Genomic DNA, 10,666 nt, shown 5'->3' on the forward strand with positions numbered 1-10,666 from the left:
TGAGTGGGCGGGGCTTTTAGAACACGTTCTAAATTGGAATGTTGACGTATGTATAAGCGCCTGTTTTGCAAACTGCCTCATAATCGTTTTGCATTGCAGTGATGAACTACAAACAAGATAATTTGGCGAGAAATAACGAACTACCGATGGATTTCTGCCAGAATCAAGGTAAAACATATGTACAACTCAGTATACATACATTTTTAAGCTTTATAGGTTTATATACTTGTATTTAAAATAAATGTGGTGTAGGAAAATGGCGAATGTGCTAAAATATCTGTACAAAATAAGTCAAACACATCCAGGATTTACTGTATGTTTATTATTTTTATGTATTTAATATATTTTGTACTTTACTGAAGTAAACTCAATCGTCAGTGTCCAATTAGTCACGAATATAAGCTTAAAATTCGTCGTTTTGCGTCGAGGACAGGTCATTAGGTTTAATAAATCATGGGCGTGGCTAGGCCTATTTTAGAGGGGCTGTAGCCCCCCCTATATTTCTACTCAGCCCCCCTAAAACTTTTGGAATTAGCTCATAAACTGTATACTAAATTATCACCCCAGTCTCCTTTAAATTTGAAATGAAAACGGAGGCAGAAATCGTTTTACCTTTCACAGACTCACTGACAGAGATACTGTAGAAACATCAAGTGTTGACTAGTGTAAAAAATACTCATTTATTATTATGATTCAGATTGTGAAATATAGGAATTAGCCTGTCAGTTTAAAATATGTATATGTATGTCATTTAATTAGAAAAGTGGCAGTTTATTTATTTAATACATGGAAACAAAAAAATACACTTGAATATAGAAAAAAAGTTTTTACTACAGTAAACAGGTGGGTTAAGCCTATTTGCCTTATTCAGAACTCAAATGCAATGCCTGTCTATGTAATACAGTGGAATACTAGTATACAACCCATATAAAACTAACAGTTTTAGGTGTATTACTATTAAATTACTACTTATAAATGTATTACTTTATTAATACTATTATATATTATAATATTATTATATTGTTAATGTTTTCAATGAATTACTGTTTTTTTTTTCGGAACATTTTTATTCACAGATTAATATTGTCTCACATTACATAAATAATGTGCTAATGTTTAAATTAAATGTCACTTTATTGTGAGCTACACTGTAAGAAAAAAATCTGTAAAAATACAAAGAATGTCCTGGTAGAAAATTACCAGCACATTTCTCTTTTTTGAAATGGAAATTTCCTTCTTTTAGTAAATTTTATAAAACTTCAGTAAAAAAACATTGCGAGTTTCCTTCCTCTTGATGAACACAAAAGAAGATATTTTGAAGAATGCACATCCATAGTGGAAGACTCATTAGATGATGAAATTAAGACTTTGGTGTTTGTTCAGAAAAGCTAAATGATATTTTTCTCCCTCAGAATCAAATATGATGACCAGCAACAACACAAGAAGATTGTTCCAGCGGTTCTCCAAATATCAAGGTAAGCAACTGTATTTGAAGTAAACTGTTTTTCAGACAGTGAATATTCTCAGCCAGATGTGCTGTACGGAGTGCAGAAATGTACATGTTTTGCTGAATACTGTATATTATCTTTTCCAGGACTTGCAGTTGTACTTGATGAGGAGAAGGACGCTCTATTCAGAGCTAGTCCAGCCGCTTTCAAAGGTATGAAATTATTCAGTTTCTGTTTTTTGATGTAATGATGAATCCAGACAACTGAAATTAGGGCTGGGCGATAGGACTTTTTTAAAATTCCCCAATTTTTTTGCACCACTACTTAAAAATTTAGTTGAATGGTATTACTTATAAAGCGTGCTTTTCCTGAAACACCTGCTGTCATTTAAAAATAAAATAGACTAAGATTTATTGATAAATAATATAGTATGAATTCAACCATTTTTAAAAATGACAGAGGAATTAATCTCATAATTGTTAAAAAGGGGACATATAATGTCTCATATAATATCTCTACTAAAAGACAGAAAATATTACTTTACAAACTGCATTGTAAATAAATTATATGACCTTTTTTATATCAATAAATCTGTTTAGCAAACATAACTTGAAAAATAAATATATAAAAATAACCATCTGAATAAATATAAATAGTAAAATAATCAGTACTATGAAAAATGATCTTTGCTGCTGTTGCTGAAAATGCTAAATATATAAATCTAACATTATAATTTGTACACTATGTCGTATTTAATTTAAGTCTCATTTTCAATTAATGGGTCAGGCACTCTTTCAAAAAACTTCATGTTTCATTTCTAGATGTATCATATTACTTATTCAGTGGCATGATTTTAATTATTCAGTGGCATATTTTGACCACTGGTTGTCTCCACCTATTGGTTAAACAATGTAATTGCTGCAACTTTCCTTTTTGATCGTCAAGTTAAAAGCATATATTGGTGGTCAAACTGTGATTTTAATCTTTACCATAAACGTCAGTGTTTATATGTGACCTATAAACTGTTATTCCAGTACTTTGTACATGAAAATGGTAAAAACTGAAACTCGGCGTCCATCAAAAGCAGATTTGAATGCTGAGCAACGAAGGATTACTAAACATATACAAATCATCAAATTTTACAATTTATATTGCATAGGTGTTTAAATTGAGATATCAATGTTTAAATGATTAATTGTGCAGCGATACACTGAATGTGTACAAGTAGTGACAGAAGACAACTTTAATAACCTGAGAAACAGGGTATCCGAGGGATCTTAAAACGTCTTAAATCTCAAAAGATAAATTTTAGGCCTTTAAAAGTCTTAAATCTACTGAAATATTATGCTGTAGGTCTTAATTCTTTTTTAACAGATCATAATTTTCCTTTGTTCATGTATAGCTTGTCAAATTGGCCATTAACACCCATACATTCACCACCAATCCTAATCTCAAATAGGCTTTGTATTTAAAAATAGCATTTAACTACTTTCCTTACAGTAACATTTGCCTAAAAGTTCTCCATTTATTTACTATTGAGGACTACTACTGACCTGACATATATTTTTGTTAATAAATTATTATTATTGCAATATTAAGTTACAATCACTTAAGTGATAATAATATTTCTTTCAAAAGATCAAGTGAAAATCTTTTCCAATTTGGATATTCAAAAAGAAGATTCCCTGAGCATTTAGCTCTGTATAAGTCTAAAATTTAAATCATAATGGTCTTAAAAAGTCTTAAATATCACTTAGTGAAACCCTGAAGAAAACATTTAGGTGCCTCCACAACGTTTCCCGTCATCATTAAATATTAAACAGGGTTGACAAAATGTTTTCATACATGTGATTCGAATGATTCAGGAATCGATTGTTACAAATTTAGATTAATCCAACAAGTAAAAAAGGTTATAATGCAGGAAAAATGCAACATCTCATTTCTCAGAGGACACGTTCTGTGTTCTTGTGGATTTCTGAGTTCGTTCTTCTGAGGTAACCTAGTTTGTTCTCTATAGAATTGAGAAAAAGCCAGAGTTCTCCCCTGCTCTTTGCCATGTTGTGTGTTTATGGCAATGTGCATAATCCCAGTGAGAAGCGTTACATGTGTTTTGAGTGAAAAACGATTTTCATTCAAACATATCGATGTTAACTACACAGTCTAGTTAATTTATAAAATCAATTTATCGCCCAGCCCTAACTAAAGAATTTTATTTTTACTTAGAGCAATCAACTAATTTATCAACTAACCAGCATGCTGATAATGTTTTTTACTGTCTTTTCTTCTTTTGCCACAGTGTCTAAGACTGCCTCTGAGAATAACCAGATTTCTCAGGTCGAGAGTGTTTCTCCAAAAGACACTTTCTCTGGGAATGACGGTGTCTCTGTGGTAGTTTTCCTACATGAGAGTGATGGTGTCTCTGAGAGGTTTCTTTGCTCTGAGACTGACACCTCCTTTCCGACAAACCGTGTCTCTGTGATGGACACCTTCTCTGAGATTGACTCTTTCTCTCAGATTGAAGGTGTTGCTCCAGTGGACACTTTCTCTGAGACTGATGATGTCTCTCCAACTGTTGGTGTTCCTCCAATGGACACCTTTTATGAAACTGAAGCTGTCTCTCAGATTGATGGTGTGCCTTCAACGCACACTGTCTCTGAGACGGACACTGTCTCTCAGATTGATAGAGTTCCTATTTTGGACACTTTCTCTGAGATTGACTCTGTCACACATCACAACCAATACCCACCCAACACAAGTAAGATGTACTCTTACTTCGAGTATCGCAAGAAGAAGGCTGACCCTACAAACACAAGAAGACTGATTCAGCGTTTTTCTGAATATCAAGGTAAACGCAATAGGGAAGCAACCAAATCTGAATTAAATTGTTCTTTAATTGTCCTTTTTTACATTTTACTGAATGCTGTATGTTATCTTCTCCAGGACTTGCATTTGTTCTTGATGAGGAAGAAGATGCTCTATTCAGGGCGAGTCCAGCTTTCAAAGGTATGGAATTATTTAGGTTTTGGTTTATGCAATGATGAATCCAGAGACTATTGACTAACCAGCATACTGATAATGTTTTTTCTGTCTTATCTTCTTTTGCCATAGTGTCTAAGACTGCCTCTGAGACCAACCAGATTTCTCAGATTGAGAGTGTTTCTCCAAAAGATACTTTCTCTGAGAATGACGGCGTCTCTGTGGTTGAAGGTGTTGCGCCAGTGGACACTTTCTCTGAGATTGATGATGTCTCTTCAACTGTTGGTGTTCCTCCAATGGACACCTGTTTTGAAACTGACACTGTCTCTCAGATCGATAGAGTTCCTATCATGGACACTTTCTCTGAGATTGACTCTGTCACACATTACAACAAACACCCACCCAACAACACAAGTAGGATGTACTCTGAGTGTCACAAGAAGGCTGACCCTACAAACACAAGAAGACTGGTTCAACGTTACTCTAAATATCAAGGTTGGTGCAATAGGAAAGCAACTGAATTTGACTTAAATTGTTCTTTAGTTCTTTTTGACATTTTGTTAAATGCTGTATATTATCTTCTCCAGGACTTGCAGTTGTTCTTGATGAGGAAGAAGACGCTATATTCAGAGCGAGTCCAGCTTTCAAAGGTATGGAATTATTCAGTTTTTGGTTTATGCAATGATGAATCCAGAGACTATTGAAAAACCTGCATACTGATCAATTTTTTCTGTCTTTTCTTCTTCTGTCACAGTGTCTAAGACTGCCTCTGAGACCAACCCGATTTCTCAGATTGAGAGTGTTTCTGCAAAAGAAACTTTCTCTGAGATTGACGCTGTCTCTCAGATTGATAGAGTTCCTGTGTTGGACACTTTCTCTGAGACTGACGATGTCTCTCAGGCTAGCTCTGCTTCAGAGGACTCAGGAAGGCATAAAGAAGATGCTGACTTTAACATCTTGTTAGCCACTGACTCCTACAAGGTGACACATTACAACCAATACCCGCCCAACACTAGTAAGATGTACTCTTACTTTGAGTGCCGTGAGAAGAAGGCCAACCCCAACAAACCCAGGAAAATCAGATATGACACGACGGTCTTCTATGGACTTCAGTATGTTCTCCACAAGTACTTTAAAGGACAGGTCGTCACTCTGGAGAAGATTCAGGAAGCAAAGGAAGTGTACCGGGAACACTTTCATGACGACATGTTCAATGAGAAAGGATGGAATTACATTCTGGAGAAGTACAACGGCCATCTGCCTATCGAGATCAAGGCTGTGCCAGAGGGAAGTGTAATCCCGCGTGGAAACGTGCTATTCACTGTGGAAAACACAGATGATGAGTGCTACTGGCTGACTAACTGGATAGAGACAATTCTTCTGCAGATCTGGTATCCTATCACTGTCGCGACCAACTCGCGAGAGCAAAAGAAGATTCTGGCCAAATATCTGATGGAAACCTCTGGAAGCCTGGACGGGCTTGAATATAAGCTGCACGATTTCGGCTACAGAGGAGTTTCATCTCAGGAAACAGCTGGAATCGGTGGATCTGCACACTTGGTGAACTTCAAAGGAACAGACACCATGGCTGGGATCAGACTCATCAAGAAATATTACGGCACTAAAGAGCCAGTTGCTGGTTTCTCGGTGCCAGCCGCAGAGCACAGCACAATCACAGCCTGGGGAAAGGACCACGAGAAGGACGCTTTTGAACACATTGTCAGGATGTTCCCATCCGTCCCTGTATCTGTGGTCAGTGACAGCTACGACATCTACAATGCCTGCGAGAAGATCTGGGGCGAAGAACTGAGGTCTCTGGTGGAGATGCGTAGCGCTGACGCCCCGCTGGTGGTCCGACCCGATTCAGGAGACCCTCTAGAAACAGTTCTGAGAGTGCTCGAGATCCTAGGAGAGAAGTTCCCTCCGCTCGAGAACTCCAAAGGCTATAAGGTGCTGCCCCCCTACATCAGAGTCATCCAGGGGGATGGCATCGACATAGACTCTTTACAGGACATCTTAGAGGGCATAAAAAAGCACGGATGGAGCATTGAGAACATCGGCTTTGGTTCAGGAGGAGCTTTGCTGCAGAAACTGAACCGAGATATGCTCAGCTGCTGCTTTAAGTGCAGTTATGCGGTGACGAACGGGGTGCCCATAAACGTCTTTAAAGACCCCATTGCAGACCCCACTAAAAAGTCAAAGAAAGGCCGGCTTTCCCTTCACAGGACACCCAGTGGAAGTCTGGTGACACTGGAAGAGGGAAGCGGCAGTCTGGGGGAGTACGGAGAAGACTTGCTCCAGACTGTGTTTAGGAATGGGAAGATCATAAAGACGTACACCTTCAATGAGGTCAGAGAAAATGCGGAGCTGAAGGAGAGTGAATTGTGTCCCTCTGAGCAGTTCCCATCATCCCCTTCTTCACCACACTGCTCACAGACCCGAGCACACACACAACATGCAGAAACAGGTGAGACTTACACAACATTTTTCACTAAATCATGACAAAGTTACTTTACACCACTTTTATCCACAATATTTTGTAATATTGGAGATCTATGAACTCTTATTAGCCAGTTATATTTTATTATTTACAATCTTGTGTTCACAATTTGTGTCTGAGCCTCTCTACAGGCTTTTCTACAATCATTCAATGAAATTTCCTCATTGAGGTCCTTCTTCTATGCATATAACAAATTTTCTGTTTTATTTTCTCTTCACTAGGAACATAACAAAGTATAGCCAGGAAAAACAGGACTCCACTGTTCCCGACCCTCTCCGACATCCAAACTGCAGCTCTGCCTTTAGTTTTGTCCAGAGGAGAACTGGTCCCCCGACCGAGCCTGGTTTCTCCCAAGGTTTTTTCTCCACCTAAATAGGTGGAGTTTGGTTCCTTGCCACTGTCGCCTCTGGCTTGCTTGGTTGGGGCTGGCAGAGCTGCACATCGGTGGGATGACCTTCAACAGGGAAATTTGTATTAAATAATAATATTAGCTAAATAATAAGAGTGTAGTAGATGGAAATGGACACACCAAGAGCCACACACACACCGGTGTTTCCTCTTTCTCAAGTAAATCCTGAGTGAAAAATCCCGGTTAAAAAAAACAAGCAGATCAGAACAAAATACAGACTGCTATGTTGCACACAGGATCATTAACATGCACACCCCAGACTGTGTTTGATTGGCCACAATTCCTAGTGAGTTTACTGTTACAAACTATTTTAAAAGTGCATATTTGGGGAGGGGATAGGTAACAAAAAGGACACACAAAAATCCTATTCTCTTTTAATTTAGAGCAGGGCTCCCCAAACCCAGAGACCTACCTGGAAACTTCTAGCATGACCAAGAAGAGCTAGATTAACTGGGTCAGGTGTGTCTAATTGGCGTTGGAGCTAAACTCTTCAGGACACCGGCCCTCCAGGACCAAGTTTGGGCACCCCTGATTTAAAGGCAAAATATTGAAAAAAAAAAAAAAAATATATATATATATACACATCAGAAAGATTAAATTAACTGGACTAGACTCACACAGAACCTTCTATCTCAAGCCTTCATCAAGAACACAATACAGCAGAACACAGATGAAGATTCAGTAATACACACACTGGGGAATTCCAAGTTATATTTCTGTCAAAATACACACAAACACAAAGTATTTTCCAAATGACATAACTTATCCTGTCAAGAAAATCTGCACAGATCCCCTTCCCCTACATAACAGAATGGCTAATAAGACTGATGATTGGCTATTTTCAGCTTAACTGGAAGTGCATTATTGCACTTTTCCTCATTCATAGTTTTTCATTGAGGAAAGAACTGAGGAGTCAGAGTGAAACACTATGCAGAAGTGTTAAAAAGAGCTTACGGTGTATTTGTTTATATGATTTTTTGTTTTCTTAATTGTTACAGAATGTCACTTGTTTTTATATAATTGATGTTCAATAAAACTGAATGCATGTATTAGTTGTGTTTTGTCTCATTTTACATATGTGGCTAAGAAATAAGTATATAACTAAATGTTTTTGGTGGGGGCAGTAGCTGGAATCCTTGATATGGGTTGTAGACAAATAGGCAGTAAAAATTGCTATGTAGTATTAAGTATGATGTTTAATAAAATGTAAGAGATCACTTATAGTATATCTTATAGTGTGACAAAAAAAAAAGAAAATCTTGTTTGTAACGAGGAGACTGACACGGAGGGATCCATTTTGCAGTATTTAATAGACACAGTTCAATCACAAACATACAACACGCACTAAAGTGCGAACATCAACAGTATTCAATATAGATCGTGGGGCTGGCAGCTGACAGACACAGAGTGTCTTACCAGGCATGGATCAGTGGCAGGCAGCGTGGTTCAGAGTCCGTATAACAAGCGTGGGTCGTAGGCAGGCAGCGTGGTTTAGAGTCCATATAACAAGCGTGGGTCGTAGGCAGGCAGCGTGGTTTAGAGTCCATATAACAAGGGTGGGTCAAGGGCAGGCAGAAGGCAATTCAGAGTCAGAAACAGTCCAGGGTAACGCACAGAAGATCAGGCAGGGACTAACACTCAGAAATGTGGGCCATGGCTGAACAAGACTTCGCAATGAGCTGGTGTTTGAGTGTGGCTTATATAGGGAGCGTGGGTCGTTAACTGGATTTAGATCAGGTGTGTGCACAATCAGTCTAGGTGGATGATGTAATGCTTAGAAGTCTGGGGATGGCGGCCTCTGCTGGCCAGCAAGGGGAATGACTGGGACCGAGTCGGTGACATGTTATAATATGCAAACAGCGTGAGAGTGATTCATCTTAATCATTGGACACTAATTTTCATGTAGGGGACTTACCAACCTACGTCACACATGATGTCAAACGGGTTCAACAGCGCATACTTGTTGCAAAAAAAGACCAGATGCAATAGCAAACATGTCATGTTGTGTGCGGTAAGATGCCAAAATCGAAAGTCCAAAAATAGAAAAATTTAATTTTACCATACAACACAATGCTTTTAATGCCAACCGCAGAGGTCTTTGGCTAACAGCCATCTGAAGAGCTGAATAGAGTGAGGACCTAATTAAAAATGACTGCAGTTCTCATTTTATATCAGGTAAGTTCACGCTATGCTGAATCATACACATTACTCGTTGATTGCAGCAATGATTGCAGCAAAGGCTGTTACAGATGGTGAATTAAACGGCGGACACTGAATGCTTAGAATGAAATGTAAACATGCAAGTTCACGTACCCTGCAGTACAGGTGTAGTTCGCTGTCAGAATGCAGTTGTTTTGCTTGTTGATGATTACTCAGGCCTTGTACAGTTCTGTCTTCTTTCTTTGTCCTTGGCTAGGCAGAACCTCGTTTTTTAGCACTACATATTTTAAATTTGGTAATCATGGGACATTATTTCTTGCACGCGACCACACAGAACAAAACTGCTGGCATCCAAAGACTTTTAGGCCTTTAACTTCTCTCTTGTTAAATTCTCTTGGAGTTTTAATAAGATCGTTGTACATTTCTGGCTGGATGCTTGGTCATTTCATCTTATCTAAAATCCATTGGGAGAGTGCTATCGCAAATAGACCCGTCAGACTTTAACGTTACTTTTGCTAATATTTTATATATATTGTATAATATGTAATCAATATATCTTATTTCTAAGACAAAAACAAACTCTGGACCACATTGAATGTCATTCCCTCACTGTTTTTCTGCAACCTTGATGAGCGCGCATCATTGTTTATAAACCAGTAATTCGCCTATAGTGCTGTTTATTAATGTCGCATCAGGTGTTCATTCAAAAAATATATAAAGATCTTGTGATGTTCAGACATATATGGATGGAAGAATGATTGCCATTTGCTAAAACATATACTTGTAAAATTAAGCGTGAGGTATTTATTGATTTTATAATTTTCTTTTTAAATTATATGTTTTAATTGAACTCTGTTTAAGACGGCCTCACCATGAGACAGTTTTGAGAACTAGTGGTCCATTAAGACAAAGAAATGTTAAACCATTTCCTGCATTTTAATAAAATATTCATGAGTGACAGTGAAAATGCAATGTCATGTGATCAACCCACCAATAACAAACGGTATCACCTGACCTCCAGTCCAACCACACGCCTTTACACATTCGTCATCAAAGGGAGCAGACTACAATGAAACTACAGGGTTGTTGCTAGATCGGATGTGGATGCAGCCGGAAGTTAACGAGAATTATTTATTGAATTTCCCATTTATTGTATTTTATTAACGTCTTCCC

At 37.9% G+C, this 10,666-nt stretch overlaps 1 protein-coding gene across 1 annotated transcript; it reads left to right on the forward strand.

Annotated features, from left to right (window-relative positions):
* The first annotated feature begins 1 nt into the window (after nucleotide 1).
* On the forward strand, nucleotides 2-8,575 carry nampt3.1 (nicotinamide phosphoribosyltransferase 3, tandem duplicate 1). Its single transcript, XM_009293769.4, has 9 exons — nucleotides 2-168; nucleotides 1,413-1,475; nucleotides 1,595-1,660; nucleotides 3,745-4,293; nucleotides 4,389-4,451; nucleotides 4,557-4,919; nucleotides 5,012-5,074; nucleotides 5,179-6,891; nucleotides 7,146-8,575. Exons 1-9 carry the CDS (start codon nucleotides 102-104, stop codon nucleotides 7,151-7,153), a joined length of 2,955 nt encoding a protein of 984 aa, XP_009292044.4. The 5' UTR covers nucleotides 2-101; the 3' UTR covers nucleotides 7,154-8,575.
* The last annotated feature ends 2,091 nt before the right edge of the window (nucleotides 8,576-10,666 follow it).

This window comes from Danio rerio, chromosome 18 (assembly GCF_049306965.1).
Source record: "Danio rerio strain Tuebingen ecotype United States chromosome 18, GRCz12tu, whole genome shotgun sequence".
NCBI lineage: Eukaryota > Metazoa > Chordata > Actinopteri > Cypriniformes > Danionidae > Danio > Danio rerio.